Below are 21,620 nucleotides of genomic sequence, written 5' to 3' on the forward strand. Positions count from 1 at the left end.
CTAGAATCTTGATACTCTTTGGGGATTCTGTATGGAATGTTGCTACTCTTTGGGGTTCTAGAATCTTGCTACTCTTTGGGGATTCTGCATGGAATGTTGCTACTCTTTGAGGTTCTAGAATCTTGCTACTCTTTGGGGATTCTGCATGGAATGTTGCTACTCTTTGGGGTTCTAGAATCTTGCTACTCTTTGGGGATTCTGCATGGAATGTTGCTACTCTTTGGGATTCTAGAATCTTGCTACTCTTTGGGGATTCTGTATGGAATGTTGCTACTCTTTGGGGTTCTAGAATCTTGCTACTCTTTGGGGATTCTGCATGGAATGTTGCTACTCTTTGAGGTTCTAGAATCTTGCTACTCTTTGGGGATTCTGCATGGAATGTTGCTACTCTTTGGGGTTCTAGAATCTTGCTACTCTTTGGGGATTCTGCATGGAATGTTGCTACTCTTTGGGGTTCTAGAATCTTGCTACTTTTTGGGGATTCTGCATGGAATGTTGTTAATCTTTGGGATTCTAGAATCTTGCTACTGTTTGGGTTTTATCCAGTTATTAGTGACCTAGATTGGCCACCATTTGAATGGGCTACTGGGCTTAATGGACCATTGGTCTGACCCAATGGTCAGAGGGAAGAGGGGGATAGAGGAGGAGGAGGTAGGGGGAACATAATCTAGAAAATACGACAGAGCACCATGGGAGAAAAATTCAGCATTTAACAATAACTGATGTAATTGGTTCTTTGGGGATTGTTCTGTAGGGTGGATGAAGAGGGTTCAGGAAGGAGGGGAATGAATGGGTGGGGATCTATTGATGAGGCTGATAAGAAAGAAGCCAGATGTTGGGTTTGATGTACTGTATAATGTTACTGTGAAAAGTACGAATTATTTTGCAAAGAAACCAAAAGAATATTCCGTTGGGCAGTTTTGAACCAAAGCATTGTTTGTCCAGGGATTTGACTTTTTGCATCTTCCATTTGTGCAGAAAAAGCTCTGAGAGACATTTGCCCGAACCTGAAAGGATATGAGGATATACTGTACAAGTGTATGATGTTAGCCCAGTCAGAGGCTTATTCACATATGCAAGCGGATTTAACACAGCAACTACAATTCCTTATCTAAGAGGACGAAGCTTAAGTCCCGGACAAAAGCTTTTTGTTTGCTGTAGAATGTGAAAAAAATATTTGCACATGTTTGACGTTTCATAAAGAAGCAAGTCTCATGCCATTTCGCAGTCGTCCACAGGAAAATTTATAGCCTGTTCTGTCTTCAGGTCTAGGCAGGTTCCATTTCTATGCAATGTCCTGATATATAATGGTTTTAGAGTGATAAGGGATGGGAATAAATAAAAGGTGCAGTTCTCATGGCATAAATATTTCCTTGAGAGGTAGGTTTTGGCCTACGGACAGGTGGAAGAATGAATTGCTCCTTCAGTTTAACTCTTGTGTTTTTTTCTTGCTGTTCTAGTTATGAAGGCTGGCCCAGAGAAATCCCAGGAGGCAGCTGTTTATTAAGGGGCTCGAACTCGCACAGCACTGCAGTAATCTGTGAGGCAAACTCACGGAAGGAGAGATCTCTGCGGTGAAGTGAGGTGATGCTCGTGACAGCAGCATCTCACGGTGCATTGGTTAGAACACCGACTTCCTTTCTCCCAGTGTTAAGGCTACAGACGTGTGGGGTCGTTTTCAGAAGCCCGTCTTGGGTGCAGGAGTAGTTTTGTACCCAAGATTTCCAAAGAAATTGATGTGCGACATTTTTTTTTCTCTTGAAAGTTTGCATAGGGGGCACCTGGTAACAAACATACAGTATTTGTGGCCTTCGTACAGCTATTTTTTATAGGTGGAGGGAAAAGCGGTTTGTCTGTGCGCACATTTTTAAATTCCATTCTGGGTACGCTTTCTTTATTACCCTGACCTACTGGGAATGCGCCATTTAAATGACTTGGGGCTCAATATTCAGGGTTATTTAGCTGGCCGGGAACGGCTCCTGGCTGGCTAAATAGCACATAACTGACTATCCTGTGATTTTCAGATATCTGACTTAGCCGGCTAGATAAGAGTCACCAAAGGGTGGTATCTTTGGCTGATGAGACTTAACTAGCTATGCGCTGAATATTGTCCTAGATGGCTATGTCTCGGCTGGCCAAAAATAGAATGGAAAATAAGGCCCAGATTATTTAAAGGGCACTGGTAGGCTCTGAAACTCAGTAAAAAAAAAAAAAGTTGAAATGACATTTTGTACTGAGTTATAAGATGCCTACCGGTGCCTATAAGAATTGGCGCCAGAATCGCACCTCTGTAGGGGCTTTAGGCCGCCTGATGCCACTGTGGGTGGCTAATGCCAGAAGCGGCGTTAGGCGGCCTTTGGAGGCCCGATTCGCGTCACAGGTTAGTGCTGGAAATATCGTCCAAGAAAACCCTGGCCTCCATTTCTAGCGCCTACCTTTGCCAGAGGTGCGATTCTGTGCCCGGCACCGTCGCGGCTCTGGTTACAGAATCCGGGATTCAATGCCAGTCGCTGGACGCCAGCATTGAATTTCCAGGTTCACGGCGGACTGTGGGAGGATGCTGGTGATCTCCCATGGTCTAAATAGCGGGGGGAAGGTATGCAAGTTGTGAATCCCACGTGCAATTTTAGCCAAGGACAGTTTAACTGGATAAATCGCTAGTCACTCAAGTGAACGGCTTTGAAAATCGTCCTCCCTGACATAATTGTCCTTCAACAATTACACTTCTGTCAACCCTCTCGACTATCGAGGTCGGCCACTAGGGGCTCCTTTTATGAAGCCGTGTTAGCGGCTTTATCGCACGCAAATTTTTAGCGCGCGCTAAGCCCCCGCGCTAGCGTGGCCGGCAAATTAGCGCGCACCATTATGTGCGTTAAACTGCTAACGCGGCTTCGTAAAAGGAGCCCTACGAATCTGTTGTCAGTCTCTTCTTTGCATGAATATTGCCCTTCATTATTTAACTCATTAACTTCATTATTTAACTCCACGGTTCTTGAATTTGAGGGAGATCCAAAACTCTGACTTATTTTAAAAGAGCCCTAAAGACCTTTCTTTTCATTCGAACTTATGTAGGAATTTAATTCCGTGAACGGTGCTTCTGAATGTATTATTAACCTGTCGGCACAATTGTCTTTATCTAATCCGAGCCAGTTTCCAGGAGATTTTTTTCGTTAGCTTCACTGTCTCTTATGTTATTTTGTTTGTGTAAATTTTTATTATGCTGTTTTGAGATTATTTTGGGGGGTCCTTTTATTAAGGCGTGCTAACTGATTTAGCTCACGCTAAATGCTAAGACGCCCGTAGAATATAATAGCATTTAGCGTGCGCTAAATCGGTTAATAAAAGGGCCTCTTTATTTGTTACTGATTTATTGTGTCTGTTAGAAACTGGAATCTGCCGAGAATTGTTTAGATCGAGTGGAATATAAATATGGACAAATGAAATAGAAATGATACTGCAATAGCCTGAGGCAAGTTTGCAGCACTTCAGGAATGTGTACGTGGCAGAGCTACTCTAAGTCTATTTTAGGGGTGCACGTGCCAGCACTGTACTCAGCTGTAGTTGCACCATTGCAACTTGTTCACTGGTACTAGAGAATGACACGGGGATACATTGCTCCCCATCCCCGAAGGAACTCGTTTTCCTGTCCCGTCCCTGTGAGTTCTTTTCCTGTACCTGCCACATTCCTGTAAGCCCTCCCTTAATCGCATAATTTTAAAGTGTTTGAGGCTTGTGCAGATGAGGACGGAGCTTAGGCATTGGTGGAATGAGGCATTATGACGTCACAATCTGAGCTCTAGAATGTGGCTACTTATGATATCTGAGCTCTATAATGTTGCTACTTATGATATTAAAGTGTTTGAGGCTTGTGCAGATGAGGACGGAGCTTAGGCATTGGTGGAATGAGGCATTATGATGTCACAATCTGAGCTCTAGAATGTTGCTACTTATAATATTAAAGTGTTTGAGGCTTGTGCAGATGAGGATGGAGTTTAGGCATTGGTGTAATGAGGCATAATGACATCACAATCTGAGCTCTAGAATGTTGCTACTTATGATTTTAAAGTGTTTGAGGCTTATGCAAATGAGGTCAGAGCTTGTAGGAATGGGGCAGGGACAGGAAAAGAACTCACAGGGATGGGTAAACGAGTTACTGTGGGGATGGGGAAAAATTTGTCCCCGTGTCATTCTCTAATTGGTATCTCCTGCCCTGCCCACTTTGCTACCACCAATGAGAGGAGCCAATGATTAGTTTAAATTTTGTGCCCTGTGCAGTCCCACGGCTCATACAGCCCTTGGTATGGCATTGGGAAAACATACTGCTGATTCCGGTGGTGGATGCTGTGAAGACCTTCCCACTGTCCTTGGTCATGATCAGGAGTTCTGACTCCTTCTTAGGTGCGGTATTCTCCTTCTCCAGCAGCAGGAACTTGTAATCCTTTGTCAGGAGGTCGTCACTGCGGGTGGTCCCAGTGTTAGCTAAAAAATCATGGGAAACAGCTTTGGTGAGGAATACTCAAGCACTATGAATTAAATAATCAGTGAAGACAAACTTGGTAATATAGTAACATAGTAAATGATGGCAGATAAAGACCTGAAAGGTCCATCCAGTCTGCCCATTAGTTATACCCATTAAAAAATACATGATTATATTAACTTGTCTCTTCTTTGATATTTCTGGGCCGTAGACTGTAAAGTCTGGTATTGGCTTAGGTTCCAAATGCTGAAGTTGCCATCTAATCAAGCCATTGTGACATCACTGCTGAGGTTGGCTCTTAGGCATTGGTGGAATGAGGCATTATGACATCACAATCTCAGCTCTGGAATGTTGCTACTCTATGGGTTTCTGCCAAGTACCATAGTAAATGACAGTAGATAAAGACCTGAACGGTTCATCCAATCTGCCCATAAGTTATACCCATTAAAACATATATGATTAGATTAACTTTTCTCTTCTTTGATATTTCTGGGCCGTAGACTGTAAAGTCTGGTATTATCCTAGGTTCCAAATGCCGAAGTTGCCGTCCAAGCTCACTCCAGCCTATCCAACCATCCTGTTGTTTGCAGGACATCTACCGTAAAGTCTGGTCAGTGACATCCTCCTGTCCATGTTAGTGGAGTTCCCATTGATGCCCACCCCAGCCCATCCTACACCGCATCACCATATATGGGACAAAGACAGTGTAGATCTCTCTAGTACCGGCCTTAGTTCATTAATTTACATCCTTCGTTTTCTAATTAGAAATCGTCTATTTTTATCCCATGCTTTTTTGAATTCCATCACCATTTTCCTCTCCACCACCTCCCTCGGGAGGGCATTCCAGGCCTCTCCCACCCTCTCCCTTTAAAAGAATTTCCCAAGTCTTCCTCCCTGCAATCTCAAGTTTATGCCCTCTAGTTTTAACATTTTCCCTTCTCTGGAAACAGTGGCATAGCGAGAGTGAGAGGCACTCGGGGCGCTGGCACTCTCTCCTGCCCTCATCTTGGAGCCCCCCTCCTGCCTGCCGCACGCACGTCTCCCCCCTCCCTTCCCCTATACCTCGAGTTGAAGTTGTTGCTTGCAGCGGTCAACAACGTGCTCCTCGTGACCCCCGTTGGCTCTCCCTCTGACACCACTTCCTATGCGCAGCACCAGGAAGTGATGTCAGCGGGAGAGCCGAGAGGGTCACGAAAAGCACGCTGTTGACTGCCGTGAATGGGAATAGGCGGGGCAGCAGAGAGGAGGAGGGGTGTCGGCGCCCCCACCAACATGGCGCCCGGGGCAGACTGCCCCTCCCCCCACCACCCTACGCCACTGTCTGGAAAAGATTTGGTTCTATCTATAATATCTGCTCACCTGTAAGACTAATCCAAGTACTGGCATGGGAATGAGTCGACTAACTGGTAAGAGAATTACTCTTACTACAACTCATCATTTCTACTAGCCATACATAGTACTGAACACCAAACAAGTATGAGACAGTCCCTGCTTGACAGAGCTTACCATATAATCTATACAATCTCTCTCTCCTCATTTATCTCCCCCTATGCTTTCCCTGTGAACTCCGTTCATCGAGTAAGTCCCTCTTATCTGTACCCTTCTTCTCCACTGCCCACTCCAGGCTCCATCCCTTCTCTCTTGCCGTGCCGTATGTCTGGAACAGGCTGCCAGAGTCAATACGTTGTGCTCCGTCTCTAGCAGTCTTCGAATCCAAGCTCAAAGCCCACTTTTTTTAAGCTTCTTTCAACTCTTGACTCCCACTTACTGTCAGATATCTTTACCCGTTGTATTGTTCCTTCTACCAGAAACTCCCCAGCCCTGAGATATCCCGTCTGTCTGTCCAAATTAGATTGTAAGCTCTTCTGAGCAGGGACCATCTATTGAATGTTTAATGTACAGCACTGCGCACGCCTTTTGTTGCTATAGAAATGATAAATAGTAGTGGTAGTATTAATCAGGGCAGACAAGACAAATAAAGGATTAGGGAGTTACTTATTGTGGGAACGATTAAAACAGACCTGGGTACTGAACAAGTGAGCAGGAGTTAGGTGTTAAAAGCAGCCTGAAAAAGGTGGGTTTTAGCCTAGATTTGAATATGGCCAGAGATGGAGATTCCAGAACCAAATATCAAATACACCAAGATAGTGGAATGAAACAAAAATTAACTTTTTCAATTCAATTGCACTAATAGATCATAAATGGAAGAAGGCCTCAGACCGTATTGCTGTGTCTCGTAACAGCCGAGGGCTATTGACAAATGCAATGTTTTGGTTTCAATCATTGGTCCGCCTCCATCCCTTTAATGTGAATGCAATAATTCATTAAGTGCTATAATTAATATTTAGAACATTTTTTCAATAGATTTTATAATTTTGTACAAATAAAGTTATTGTGATGGTCAAAGACGGAGATTGACATATAGGGGCATTTTCAAAACACTGGGGGCTTTAACACGCGCGACTTTTAATCACGTGCTAACCCCTGCGCTAGCCGAAAAACTACCGCCTGCTCAAGAGGAGGTGGTAGTGGCTAGCGCGTCCAGCGGTTTAGCGCACGCTATTACGCGCCTTCGTAAAAGGAGCCCTAGGATGTCCAAAAAAAGGGCATAAATCAGTACCTGGATGTTTTTCTCACCAAAATGTTCACGTGCCGATTTTCGAAGCCGGCTTTCAGGACTTCTAGCTAGACTTCTTACCTGCTGTGCATCCAAAGTACGAGGGAGCATGATGGAGATGTGTTATGGGTGGGCTTTGGGTGGACTTTGTACGTGCTTAGCCCTTGGACGTCTTGGGGTGATAAACTTTTCCCAAGATGTCCTGAACAGAACTTAGACGTCCCGAGCTAGACCTGTTTTAAAAGTGGCTAAACGCCGAAAAGGTATCCATACTACCCAGGTCACAACTGGAGGGATTAAATAATGACCCCCCTACGTTCTCTGAGTAGTCCCACCCCACAAAGATCTGAATGAAAGAGTACATACTTGTCTCTAGAACAGCAGCGCCTGGTATGGGAAAGCCTAGAAGCCTGGTGGGTGGGCCATGAACCATAGAGAGGAGGACCCAGGCCCATAAGCCATTCTAAACAGTATCTTTATGGTAGAAAATGTGAGCTCATGAAAACCTTACTGTACTGCCATATAGGTGCCACCTTCAACCATAAGGGCTTTTGGAGTGGGCCACAACGTCCAACTAGTCATTTTTTGAAAAAAAAAATTGGGCATTTAGCGGTTTTACCGGTTTCAAAAATGGCCGTCCTTTGATACTCAACTTTTGGAAGTCAATATGGGGACAGATTAATAACATATTGGAATCATCCATTCCATTAACATGCGGAACTTTGCTGCATATTAAGCCCCCTATGGACTGCAATAAATGCCGGCTTTTCTTAATTATGACAGGGATAGCCATGCAAATGGTAACTCGTAATTGGAAAAATTGTGATCGACTTAATTTTCCTTTTTGGTGGGTGAATTTATGTTTAACCTATAGGTATGAAAAAATGAATGCTGACATGTTAGGGCATTCTAAGATTTTTAACTTAGTTTGGGGTCCATTGATGTCTTTTGTAACATTGCTATGGTTCTCTTTATCCTTCTTATTGATGATATAATTTAGACACATCCGGGTGGGGGGAGGGAGGGGAGGGATATATCTTTAGGGTGATTCCTTGATGTAAATGTTGGTTGGGTGGGGGGGTTTATATTATTGCATTGCTACTGATTGAATTTAAGTGCTTATTTGTTGTTATTACTGATGAATATTGTATTGCACTTTTTGTTAGTTATGGAAAATCAATAAAGATTTTTATAGAAAATGGCCGTTTCTCCATCCCCAACTTTGGATATCTTGTGGGAAACGTCCAAAGTTGCACTTAGACATCCTATTAAATATGTCCCCTCCACGTGACTCAGGAAGTCTATTCTAGGCATACAGTACAGCAAGAAACAGAGTCTGAGGCTGGCAGCAAGGGAAAAGGGTACAGATAAGAAAGACTCACCTGGAGTACTGCGTCCAGCACTGGTCACCACACATGAAGAAGGACACGGTACTACTCAAAAGGGTCCAGAGAAGAGTGACTAAGGTGGTTAAGGGGCTGGAGGAGTTGCCGTACAGCGAAAGATTAGAGAAACTGGGCCTCTTCTCCCTCGAACAGAGGAGATTGAGAGGGAACATGATCGAAACATTCAAGGTATTGAAGGGAATAGACTTAGTAGATAAAGACAGATTGTTCACTCTCTCCAAGAGAATGAGCGGACACTCTCTAAAGTTGAAAGGGGATAGATTCTGTAAGAACATAAGGAAGTTCTTCTTCACCCAGAGAGTGGTAGAAAGCTGGAACGCTCTTCCGGAGTCTGTTATAGGGGAGAACACCCTCCAGGGATTCAAGAGAAAGTTAGACAAGTTCCTGCTGAACCAGAACATATGCAGGTAGGGCTAGTCTCAGTTAGGGCGTTGGTCTTTGGCCAGAGCGTCACCGCGTGAGCGGACTGCTGGGCACGATGGACCACTGGTCTGACCCAGCAGCGGCAATTCTTATACTCTTATGAATTGAGTTCTGGAGAGATAATGAGGAACCACAGAATGAAAGCACTTATACGCCAATAAGAAGAGTTTGAACTGTTTGCCAGCAAAAACATAAGGAGCCAATGAAGTGACTTGAGGAGAGGGCTAGTGTGAGCATAGCAACACTGGTGGAATATAAGTCGTGCAACTGAAACAGATACAGAACAGAAATATATGAACACAGCAACTGACTGGCTTGTAATCGCACAGCTCTTCCATGAACTGCACTGGTTATGCAGCCTGAAGAAATGATGAGATATTATTTTGTGACCTTTAAGGGATATTTGTACCCATCCATGCAGGGTCATGAGCCCATGCTGACCTTTTTGAAAGGCTACTACTACTATTTATCATTTCTGTAATGCTGAAAAGCGTACACAGCAGTGTACATTTCACATGCAATAGATAGTTCCTGCTCAGAAGAGCTTACAATCTAATTTGGATAGACAGACGGACATATATAGTTGGGGAGTTTCTTGCAGAGAGAATGATAGGATGGACATAGGTAATTTTATGGTGAGTGGGAGTTAGGAGTTGAAGGCGGCATTGAAAAAAATGTCTCTAGAGAACTTACCGGCTGAGGTGGATATGGTGCTGCTGAGGACCCCAGTGTTGTGGGTGCTCTGAGGAACATTCTTCTTAATTCCATAGGCTAGAATGGAAGAAAGAGAGTGGAGCAAAAATTTCATTATGGGATGTGTTTGGATTGTGGAGAGAAGCAGTTTGCCATGTCTGCTTTTTTGAACCATCACCATTTTTATTTATTATAAAACCAGCAAAAGGAACTTTATTAGACTTTAAACCCCAATTCTTTGTAGGACTTCTAAGTATTTATTTATTTATTTATTTATTTTATTTATTTATTTAGATTTATATCCCGTTCTCCCAGTAGCTCAGAACAGTCTACAAGTAAACATACACAGTAGAAGTAATTAGGCAAATAAGATGTACAATAGGTTTAGGTGCTTGGACATACAAAATTGTGCAGTATTTATCAGGGTACAAACAATTTTTCAGAGTACAGACAATTTATCAGAGTACAGACTAAGAGAGGACTATACTGAAATTTAGGAGAAGTTAAATAGGGGAGAGAAGAGTGAGGTGGGGTTTAAGGGGGGGTGTAGACTGAGGGAGATCTTTAGTTGAAGAGGAGGGTCTTTACCATTTTACGGAATGTCAATAAAGAGTTCTGTTGCCTGAGTTGGGGGGGGAGTTTATTCCAGAGATGTGGGATGAAGTGGCTGTAGGATCGTTTGTGGGCAGTTTCTGAGAGGAGGGACCTTCCAGGGGGAATGCATAGGCGTATTTCCGATTTTGAGCGGAGGGAGCGAGTGGGGGTGTAGATGGGAAGCTTAGATTTTATGTAGGAGGGGGTGGTGGCATAAATTCTCTTGTGGGCTACTGCTAGGGCCTTGAAAGCACAGCGCTGGCTAATTGGGAGCCAGTGTTCAGCGCGGAGTGCTGGGGAGACGGGATCATGGTAGTTGAGGTTGTGTAGGAGGCGGATAGCTGCATTTTGGACACGTTGGAGGCGTTTGAGATTATTTTTGGTTAGTCCATTAAATAGGGAGTTACAGTAATCCATTCTGGAGAGGACATATGCGTAGAGGAGTTGGGCGAGGTCAGGTGTGGAGATGTAGGGTTTGATCCTTTTCAGTTGGCGGAGGTAGTAGAAGGAGGTGGAGATTACTTGGGATATGTGGGCAGATAGGGATAAGTGTCCATCTAAAGTTACTCCTAGGCTGCGTACCTGATCTGTTGCCGTTAGTAGAGTGGAGTCCCATGCTAGGGTAGGACGTGTGAATTTGGTGCTTTTTTTCCTGATCCATAAGAGTTCTGTTTTAGTGGCGTTTAGTTGAAGTTTGTTGTTTGACATCCAAGTTTTCATATCAGAGAGGCAATGTTGGAGGTTAGTAATTTGGGACGATCGGTTCTCGCCTAGTGGGAGGAGCAGCTGGATGTCATCTGCATAAGAGTGGATTTTAATGCTATATTTCTGCGCTATATCAATGACAGGTCTGATGTAGAGGTTGAATAGGAGGGGGGATAGAAGGGCGCCTTGAGGAACACCATATTTGATAGGCTTGGGGCGAGATTTGTGTGTTCCTAGTAGGACAGTCTGGGTCCTTTGATGGAGGAAGGAGGTGATCCATTGGAGGGCTGTGTCCTTGATTCCGAGGTCATAGAGTCTGGATGTGAGGAGGTGGTGGTCGACTGTGTCAAAGGCAGCGCTGAGGTCAAGTAGGACTAGTAGGGCATCACTGCCTTTGTCGAGTATTGCCCAGCTATCATCAATGATGTCAAGGAGTACTGACTCTGTGCTGTGGCCTTTTCGGAAGCCGGACTGGACAGGGGATAGAGCAGCTTGTTCTTCAATGAAGGGGTGAAGTCGGTGGAGCACAATTCGTTCAAGGAGTTTGGAGACAAATGGGAGGTTGGAGACTGGGCGATAGTTGCCGGGTTTGTTAGAATCAAGGGTGGGTTTTTTGAGAGTGGGCTTGATAATAGCTGACTTCCAGCTGAGGGGCACAGTCCCAGTGGTTAGAGAGGTGTTAATGATGGGGAGGATGGATTCTGCCATGGCGTCTTCTGTGGACAGTAGGAGGCTGGATGGGCAGGGATCGAGGATGGTGTTGGAGGGTTTGAGTTCTCTCAGGGTTTCGAGAATCTCGGCATGAGTGGCCATATGAAATTGGGAGAGAGCGGCGGAGGGTGGGGTATTTGGAATCGGTTGGGGCTGAATAGGAGTGGGTTTGGTGTTGGTGTCAAGATTATCTCGGATGGTTTGTACTTTGGGATTTGTAGTAGGGATTAGGGATTATGACTTCCGGGTTGGGGCACTCACAGTTCCTCCAGTATTTTACAAAAGATTCTACTGAGCCTTTTGTAAAATACAGGTAAAGTTGTACCATGCACACTATTTACCAATAAAATTTTTTTTTTCAAAAAACAACCCCAAACAACCAAAGACCCTCAAATTTCCCTATAAAGGAAGTAGGGGAAGTCTTCTGTAAAATACACATCAAAAGAAAAAGCAGCATCACTTGGCAGCTTCTACATGTAAGTGCTGGTGATTACACAGGTAATTCAATAATGTGGATGCCAATATTTATATAAAATATAAGCACATAAATATCAACAATTTGTTCATATGCTTTTCTGTATATATACTTATATCTTACATAGCACATATTTCACAGGTCAATGTACACATAGGCGGAGTCTGGGTGAAGCATTCGTAGAACCTTATTCGGGCACGTAACCTATAGAATGCTATAAGTTAGGCACATATTTCTATAACATCTGGCATGCACTCCCGAGGGAGGTGGTGGAGAGGAAAACAGTGACGGAGTTCAAAAAAGCGTGGCATGAACACAGAGGGTCAAGAATCAGAAAAATGCTGGTGTAGAAGGAGGCTGAGATAGACACTAAAGAATGTCAGTCTCTGGTATCCAGAGCAGATATTGTGATGTCATAATGCCTCATTCCACCAGTGCCTAAGAGCCAATCACATCAGTGATGTCACAATGGCTTCATTATCCTTGGCTCACATAAGAATCAGAGTATGAATGGGCCCAGCCACTGGCCCTTAAGCCTTGCACTGAAGAATGCTGGTGTAGAAGGACCGAGGCTGAGTTAGACACTAAAGAATGACAGTCTCTGGTATCCAGAGCAGATATTGTGATGTCATAATGTCTCATTCCACCAGTGCCTAAGAGCCAACCTCTTCAGTGATGTCACAATGGATTCATTTTCCTATACTTGGCTCACATAAGAATCAGAGTATGAATGGGTCCAGCCACTGGCCCTTAAGCCTTGCACTGAAGAATGCTAGTGCAGAAGGTTGAGATAGACACTACAGAAAGACAAGGGATGGTTTCCCGCGGTTATCCCCGGGGACGGGGACAGTGATGAATTCTGTCACCGTGTCATTCTCTACGGTGTGCAGTTCTAGAACTCGCAGGGGACGTGCTACTGACCTGCAGATGAGGCTGTGACTGTACTGCTGCTGATGAGACCAGAGCTTGGAACAAGGTTGTTCTGAACGCCAAACACTGCAAGAAAGGATTTTCAGAATACATAAATAGAACCTATATCCATATATGCTAGAAGAGCTCTGCTCTCTCATACGGCCCGGAATGGTGACTTAAAAACCAAATGTACACTCACAGGGATGGATTCAGTAAATGACGCCCAAAATTAGGTGGTCTAGGACGATTCATCAGGGCCGTTTCATTTCTGAATCGGCCACTATAAATCATCCACGGCAGCACCTGACCTCTTGTGGAGAGGCTATACCCCCTCAAAGAAGGAGTGCCCCCACACCCTCAAAATAAGAGTGCCTCCCGCATTCCCCACGCATCTGACTTCTTAGGGGGGGGACTTTGCCCCCACACCCCCAAAGGAGAACTCCCAAAATTTCAACAAAGTAGGAGCACCTCTGACACCCCTCAAAATAAGAAAGCCCCCCGCAACCCCCACCCCTACCAAGGTAGGAGCGCCCCCCAACCCGCATACCTCTTGAAAAGTTAATTGACGCAAACAGTATCATCCACCCTCTGGTAACGCCAGCCTCATCTCCCTGTTGACGTCATGTCCTGATCCCACAATTAGGGAGTGACGTCAGAAGGGAGCCAAGGCCGGCCTGGACCAGTCGCTGATTTTTATCGCTAAAAGCCGACGCCGCTCTTAGAGAATGGCTCGGCGATTTTAAAGACTCCACTGGAGTGCTCATTTTAACGTTAAAGAGCCCATTTGCATGCCAGTGTCAGAGACTGCTAGAAACCTCGCTATAAACAGAGATAATAACTTTTGATAATCCCCCGCTAAAATGCGTGCAGGCTAAACCGTCGGAATACAGTTTAGCGACGGCGTTAAACTTTTGAGAATCTGGGCCTCAGAGTCGGTGAAGCTATTTCAGGTTGCAGCTGGTCCTGTCCTTAGCTAGAGACAGATGTATGAACAAACATGGCAGCTTTGGGTTGCAACTAACTTGTAGAGGATGTGTTGAGCCCGGAGTTCAGCATAGGGTTGCTGGGAGCCAGGTTGTTCGGAACGCCAAACACTGCAAGAGGAGAAATATTGAACACCAGATTTGCTATATGCATTGCACACAATGAAATTATATTAGATTTAGACTCAGGAGGATAATAAGGGTGCCGGGACAATCGCGCGCCAGACACCAGCGTGCCAACAATCGAGCGCTGACAATTTGGCGCAACACACCTGCGCTCTGCGGGAAAACAGTTTTAAAGAGCTCCGATGGAGGTTGTGTGGGGGAACTCCCCACTTTACTGCATACTGTTCGTGCTGCCGTTCGCTACCATTGGGGAGGGGGTGTGGGGGGCGCAACCCCCCACATTATAGAGAAAACGGAACTTTTCCCCAAAAAATCAGAAAAAGTTCTGTTTTCTCTATAACGGAGGGTTCCAACCCCCCCCCCCAAAAAAAAACAGCAGAGCGAACACTATGCAGTAAAGTGGGGGGTTCCCCACTCACACCCCGCTTCAGAGCTCTTTAAAACTAAGTTTTCCCGCGGCGCGCTGGTGTCTTGCGCTGAATTGTCTGCCCTCCATTGTCATAGTCACGCGCGACTGACTATGAACCATAATAAGTACTGTATAAGCCATATCGTCCTCAGAAAACCAGCTACTTGCTATGAGGAAAGGATACAGAAGTTAGGTCTCTTCAGCTTGGAAAAGAGAAAGCTGAGGGGGGGGGGGGATAAGATTGAGGCCTACAAAATTGTGAGCGGTGTAGAACGGGTAAAAGTGAATGATTTTTCACCCTTTCAAAAAGTACAAAAACCAGGGAACACGCAATGAAATTACATGTAATACATTTAAAACAAATAAGAGGAATTTTTTTAAATCCAAAGAATATTTATATAGCACTTATATCTTACGTGGTTTACATTCAGGTACTTTATCATATTTCCCTATCTGTCCCAGTGGGCTCAAACTCTATCTAGTGTACCTGGGGCAATGAGGGATTTAAGTGACTTGCTCAGGGTCACAAGGAGCAGTGAGGGATTTGAACCCACAACCTCAGGGTGTTGAGGCAGTAGCTCTAAGCACTGCGCCACACAATAGTTAAGCTCTGGAACTCGTTGCCAGAGGATATGGTAACAGCAGTTAGCCTAGCAGAATTTAAGAAAGGTTTGGTCAAGTTCTTGGAGGAAAAGTCCATAGCATGCTATTGAGACAGACATAGGGGAAACCACTGCTTTCCCTGGATCGGTAGCATGGAATGTTGCTACTCTTTGGGTACTTATGACCTAGATTGGCCACTGTTGGAAACAGGAACCTGGGCTAGATGGACCATTGGTCTGACCCAATAAGGCTGTTCTTATGTAACTCTCTCAATTACCTATAATTACAATGAAACTCAGAATTAGAGGGGGAGTAGGTCAAACTATAACAGTACAGTGTTCTCCAGCAAATTCGCGATTCACAGACTCAATTATTCGTGGTATTTTCTAACTACCATCTGCACAACCGATTCCTCCTCCTCTCCTCCCCCCCCACCCCCCCCGGGAGCATACTGGGTATGATTTACTGCACCTGCTGGTGCTCCCCAGTTGCCCTCTCCTGCCTTTTTACAGACTCAACACCACATTTGCAGTTTTTCAAAATTCGCGGGTGTTCCTGGAACGGAACCTCCACGAATTTCGGGGGAGTACTGTACACTGAAAAAAAAAAAAAAAAAACAACTACCCGACTCGGAATACTGTGAAGTGGTTTTATTTGGAGTTTCTCTTGTGCATCATTAATGTGACAAAATCCCTTTCCCAAAAGGACGAAAGAGTAGCAAATCCCAGCAATTTCTTTCATAGTGGATACTGTACCTGAACCCGTTGACTGAGTGTTTGCATTTATTAGAGATGAACTATGGGCCATGTTGTTGTGGTAGCCATTGAGGGCGGACCCAGCAGGTAGGGTGGACGTCCACATGTAGGAGGGAAGCGCAGCATTCAATATGGTTGTATCATAAGTTCCTGATGCTGAATTGACAACAAAAGGTCACAGAGATAAGAACTCTGGGAAGAAGTGCCTAACTGTAGATTTCCACATATGCTTTCCGGCACACCAAAACCACCAGATTTTCAAACACAAGGCGAATACGTACGACGACAAGGCACTTAACTTTGCAACACACTTTGGCCCGGATTCTCTAAACGGCGCCGATCACGAGGCAACAGCCCCGTTTAGAGAATTGCACCTCTGGCAAAGGTAAGAACTAAAAAATGTAGGCCAAGGTTTTCAAGGCCTACATAATTGATACCTACCTTTGACGCGAATTGCGCCTCCGTGGGCACTTTACAGGGCCTAATGCCACGGTAGGCGTTAGCCATGCCTACAGTGGTGTTATATGCCAAAAAGTGCCTAGAAATGCACGATTCTAGCGCCAGCTTTTTAGGCGCTGGTAGGCGCCTTGAAAATCAGTTTAAAAAGTATTTCCTTAGATTATTCCTGAGCCTATCACCTCTTAACTTCATCCTATGCCCTCTCATTCCAGAGCTTCCTTTCAATTGAAAGAGACTCTACTCGTGCGCATTTATGCCACATAGGTATTTAAACATCTCTATCATATCTCCCCTCGCCTGCCTTTCCTCTAAATATACATATTGAGATCTTTAAGTCTGTCCCCATATGCCTTATGATGAAGGCCACGCACCATTTTAGTAGCCTTCCTCTGGACCGACTCCATCCTTTTTAGATCTTTTTGAAGAAGTGGTCTCCAGAATTGGACACAATATCCCAATTTAGCATCTCTTCCTCCCCACCCATAGAGGGGAGGAAAGAGAGGGGGGATAGATGCCGGAATGGGATTTTGGCGCCCTTTATCATCAGCGCCCTGGGCCAGAGCCTCACCTGGTCCATAGGTGAAGCCGGCCCTGGTACCACTATATATCCTCTCCCAGCCTGTTCAGCATGGTTTAACCTTTTAAATATCAGGCCCTTATTATTTGTGATAGGCATGGGCAAGGAATAAACTGTATATGATATATGAATTCAATGTATACTAAAACTGTTAGCATGACAACATGCTATTCAGGGTCTATAGTGATATCACCAGGAATCAGACCAGGGGTCAAAGCTACCTACATTGGTTCCCAGAGTCCTTGGTCATATTAAATTTCTGGCTAGGCTCTGGAAAGCACAGTGTCATGCTGAATTAGTCCCCCTAATTCTATAAAAAATGCCAAAAGCTGTGCACACAATTTTTGTTGTGTATTCTGGAATTGCGGTTCAAATGATCACAAAAAATTGGAAAAGCCATGACAGATTAAATTATACATTTTGGTGGACAAATGTATGTAATACATACAGATATGAGAGAGTGAAAGCAGAATGCTTAGAGTTTAGTGTTTTATTTAAAAAAATATGGAGTCCATTGGCTTTATTTGCTGTTTAGCAATAAAAAAATAATAATACATTGCCTTCTGAGTTTTTTTCATTACACATCTGGGTTGGGATGGGGGGGTAGGGTAGGAAAAGGTACTGAAAAATGGGTATTAAATTTTCATATTTAAGATGTTTAGTATTGTCAATATTAATAATTGTTAGAAGAGGGTTGGGTATAGTTATGATTCTATAACATTAGTTTGAAATAGTGTATTATTTGTAATATTTTACTATTTTCAATTAAATGTATTACACTATTGTAATTTAATAAAATAATAAAATGTTTAAAAAAAAAAAAAAAGAATAACAAGCTAATTAACACCGATAATCGGCATTTTAACAAGCTGTTATTGGCATTAATTAGAATCAGTTAAGGGTTTTAAGCATGTAAACGTTGGCGCAGGATTTGCGCCTAAATTTTACACCTGAGTCAAAAAAAGGGGGCACAGAAATGGGCAGGGAATAGGTGGATCTGGGGCATTTCTTTAAATTTAGGTACGGGCATGTGTACCACTTTTTCGTTGGTGTAAATGATCAGGCCTAAATTTAGTCGCGATTCCTGAGTTTAAGCACTGTTCTATAAGCCATGTCTAACTTTAAGCGTGGCTTATAGAATAGCACTTTTTTTTACACTGATATTTTAGGCACCATATATAGAGTTTAGCCCCACATGTAGTAAATTATGTAGGGGTCATTTCATGGCTAAACACAGTAAAAGGCCTCAAAAAATTACCCCATACAGAAAAATATGCACCTATGTGTTTCCATAAGATAGGCTTAAAATCGATACCTCACATCTACATATCAAAGTGGTACCTGACTGCGAGCCCTCTGTTACTATCTTGGTTTCCACAGTGGCTTTCTTGGGGATGGGGAGAGTGTTCGATGGGGATCGAGTAGGGCTGAGGCTGGAAGACCGGCCTCCCTTCACTAAACGTTTCACTTCTTCGAGTTCTGTCCCTGGGAGAGAAAGCAAAGCGTTCATTTAATGCAGCAACCCTAAAAACAGTCTTTACGCTATTGAATCTTTCACTGCGATTTTTTTTTCTTAACTTATAATATACGAATGGATGAAATTCAACAGCTCAGGCTTATAAACTGTGCCTTACACAAGGACCCTTTTATAAAGTTGTAGCAAAAAAGTGACCTTAGTGAGCCCTTATATGGGTCTTACCCGCATGCTAAGGCCACTTTTTCTGTAGCATGAAATTGGCTGATTTTTTTAAAATATATTTTTGGAATTAAGATCTACACACTAATCTTGCCATTGGTGTTTGGGCCCTTACCACCACCCATTTTGTAGGCGGTAGGGAGCAAATCCTCAAAATGGCGCTGTTAGGTGACAATAGGCCTAACTTAATCATTTTAATTGGTTCAACTGGTGAAGTAATTGACAGCGCCGATTAAAAAATCAATTAAAATGTCCTTTAAAAAAATGGAGGCTCCCTAAGGCACCTCAAAATCAGAGCCTTTGTCCTAGCTAAGGAGGTACCTAAGGGCACCTATGGCCATTGTAGGTGTGGTTAAAACAGGAAGTGGCCTTAGGCACCTCTTTAGACATGATTCTCGTAGAAGGTAGGCACTGGAAATATAGATCTTAAAAAACCCTGGCCCCTACATTTCTGGCGCCTAACTATCACATAGCCACAATTCTTCAACCTTTGTTAGTTTTTCTAAATTGAAAAAAATGTGTTTGGGTTATCAGAATGCGTTCAGAAGTTGTATACTCCTAAGAATAGAGGCAAAAAAGGAATAAGAAAAGACGGAGAGAAAAAAAATAAATAAAAGGAAGTATCTGTGAATCGATTAGAGTGTGTAAGGTTTTCCTGTACACACTGATCTAGAAAAGTCCAGGGCGAACATCGTTGAGATGAATAAGATGACGATGGGAAACCGTCTCCCGTCCTTTTGGCGGCTTGTTCATATTTTTTTTGTAGAGACAACTGGAATTCCACCAGAAAGTATAATTTGAAAAACTGAGCAGATTTCCAATTCTTCAAAACAATCAGAAAGTCTATTAATTTGGGTGGAGAATCCGATTCCTTAAAACGTCCATCTTTTCTTATTCCTTTTTTGGCTCTATTCTTACGAGTGTTAGACGTTTAGTGACAAGCAGCATGTTAGACTGTTATTTCATGCTATTCATGTTTGTACTGAATTGTGGATATGTTTTTTATTGATGGTTTTGTATTTTTCATTTTCAAAAAAAATCAATAAAAATTTTGACCTAAAAAAAAAATACTCCAAAAGATGTGAACGTAACTGTGCTAACATTTTTAAGAATTTAAACTAGTTCAGAAAAAGTTTGACAAATAAACACCACCGATTCCTGTGCTATTGCTTCAGAGGGAACCGGATAGTCTCTATGGATCTAGCCAAGGTCATCCCTCCTCGACAAATTTGAAGACACACTGCGTAATCTAACTCAATTTCATTTCACCAGTTTTAGTCTGCACTCAGCCTGCAAATTCTAAGTGGATGACAAGCACAGCACATAATGCTGTACAATACTGCATCATATAAAACTTTTATAATAATCTGGAATTAGTACAATACATAAAATTGCAGGTTGAAATCTTTAGACTCATTTATAATTGTTTTCATACGTGCCATACTCTGGGATATGAAATTGTAATGGAAATATGTATGCCACCGGTGGGTGGGGGCCGGAGTTTACCAGTTTGGTTACAGAAGAAATGACCAGAGTTTCCTCTGACCTGAGTGGGAGTCCTCCACCTACAGTCCTGCCAGTGGGAGGCGCTGTTTCATTATCACATTTTCAATAGTGCTTGTTGGTGCCGATTTTACTGGTATTTATCTTCAATTCAGCGCCAATTAGTCAGTAATGCTAAGCACGCCACAGCCCTATTTTATAACTGCGTGTCTAGTTGGGCACCATTTATCAAATTTGTGGGGTTGCGACATAACCATTGTACAAATGAGGTGCATTTTGAGCGAACATTCACCCACTTCTGTTCAAGGTACGGAAGTTCTTTCGGCTGCTCCTTTTGGGCATTTGTCAGCACTCTAGCTTGAAATACATTAATGGTGCTGATTTAGATGAGAAGGCTCTCGCAATCAGATTGCTTAGAGGTTGAAGCCGCGCTACGCAGCAAAGGTAAGAACTCATTTGTATTGTCATCAGTGGCATCATCGTTGTCAGCCCTCGTTAATTACTTTTTATTAACGCCCGCAGGTTAAGTTCCTTTCATTTCTAATGGGAGTGTTAATTTTCTTATGGACATTTTGTATGACAATATATATCACATGCATGGATAACATCCTTCTGGCTGGGCAACAACGAACTTCAAAGCCATCAATGAAGGACAGACAATTTACTGAGGACATTCAGAGGACAGACTTGCAACTGGTCAGTGAGGTTTAGAGAAGAAAAGAAGGGCGCTTACATCTTCCGGAGGGAGAAGCGCTCTGCAGCCGGACCCGGATTTCACTCTCTGTAAAAGGAAAAAAAAAAAAAAAAAAGCCAGGATTAGTTTTTTGGCGACCTGATATTGACGCCCTATTCTGAGTAAGGGATGGAGCTCAAGGTCAGTGGCTTCTGTTTCATTTCCTGTCATGCTCCCCATCAATTTGCTGTCATTTTTTGCTGCAGGTTTGAACAAGCCTGTCAAGAGAGTGATAGTTTCATTTGAGGGTTGCTATTCTACTGTGGAAATGGGAATCGAGGTCCCTTAATCAGTTTCACTGTATCGCCTACGAGCCTAACATGGCTGGGCTTGGATTGTAAGGTTGAGCCACGGCAGGTTTAAAGGAGACAGAGATTGCTCAACAGCCTAGGGCAGATTAGGGACAGTTTAATGACAAGTGTCGGGCAAGGGCTTTAGTCTGTGACCTGCGGTAGGATTTACATTCAAAGAGGTTTTCTGACATTATAAAATTCTGTGATGTTTAGGGCAATATCTAGGCTTACCAGACATCCAGATTTCCCCAGACGGCTTTTCAAAATCTGGCGGGCTTGGGGGCAGGATTAGGGTTGGGGTGGGCGTAACTAGGCGGGCCTGTGGGTGGGGCTAGGGAGTCCAGATTTTCCAAAAGGAAAATCTGGCAACCCTAAGTCTATCAAATACAGTATCATAAACAGAGTGAGCAATAGAGACGCCAAGTTACTCAGCTCCAGGCTGGAGTTTTCGGGACAGTCCTGGCTTTGAA

At 43.6% G+C, this 21,620-nt stretch overlaps 1 protein-coding gene across 1 annotated transcript in view; it reads right to left on the reverse strand.

Moving 5' to 3' along the window:
* The window catches only part of COL17A1 (collagen type XVII alpha 1 chain), a 204,586-nt gene that overhangs the window by 145,280 nt on the left and 37,686 nt on the right, over window positions 1-21,620 (reverse strand). Inside the window, exons 8-14 of the mRNA XM_033943541.1 lie at window positions 20,858-20,905; window positions 18,267-18,410; window positions 15,890-16,045; window positions 14,036-14,107; window positions 13,023-13,097; window positions 9,617-9,694; window positions 4,321-4,479 (exon numbers count right to left, since the gene is read on the reverse strand). Coding sequence (XP_033799432.1) covers window positions 4,321-4,479; window positions 9,617-9,694; window positions 13,023-13,097; window positions 14,036-14,107; window positions 15,890-16,045; window positions 18,267-18,410; window positions 20,858-20,905 — 732 coding nt within the window. The remainder of the gene's footprint in view (window positions 1-4,320; window positions 4,480-9,616; window positions 9,695-13,022; window positions 13,098-14,035; window positions 14,108-15,889; window positions 16,046-18,266; window positions 18,411-20,857; window positions 20,906-21,620) is intronic.

This window comes from Geotrypetes seraphini, chromosome 4 (genome assembly GCF_902459505.1).
Source record: "Geotrypetes seraphini chromosome 4, aGeoSer1.1, whole genome shotgun sequence".
NCBI classification, from domain to species: Eukaryota; Metazoa; Chordata; class Amphibia; order Gymnophiona; family Dermophiidae; genus Geotrypetes; species Geotrypetes seraphini.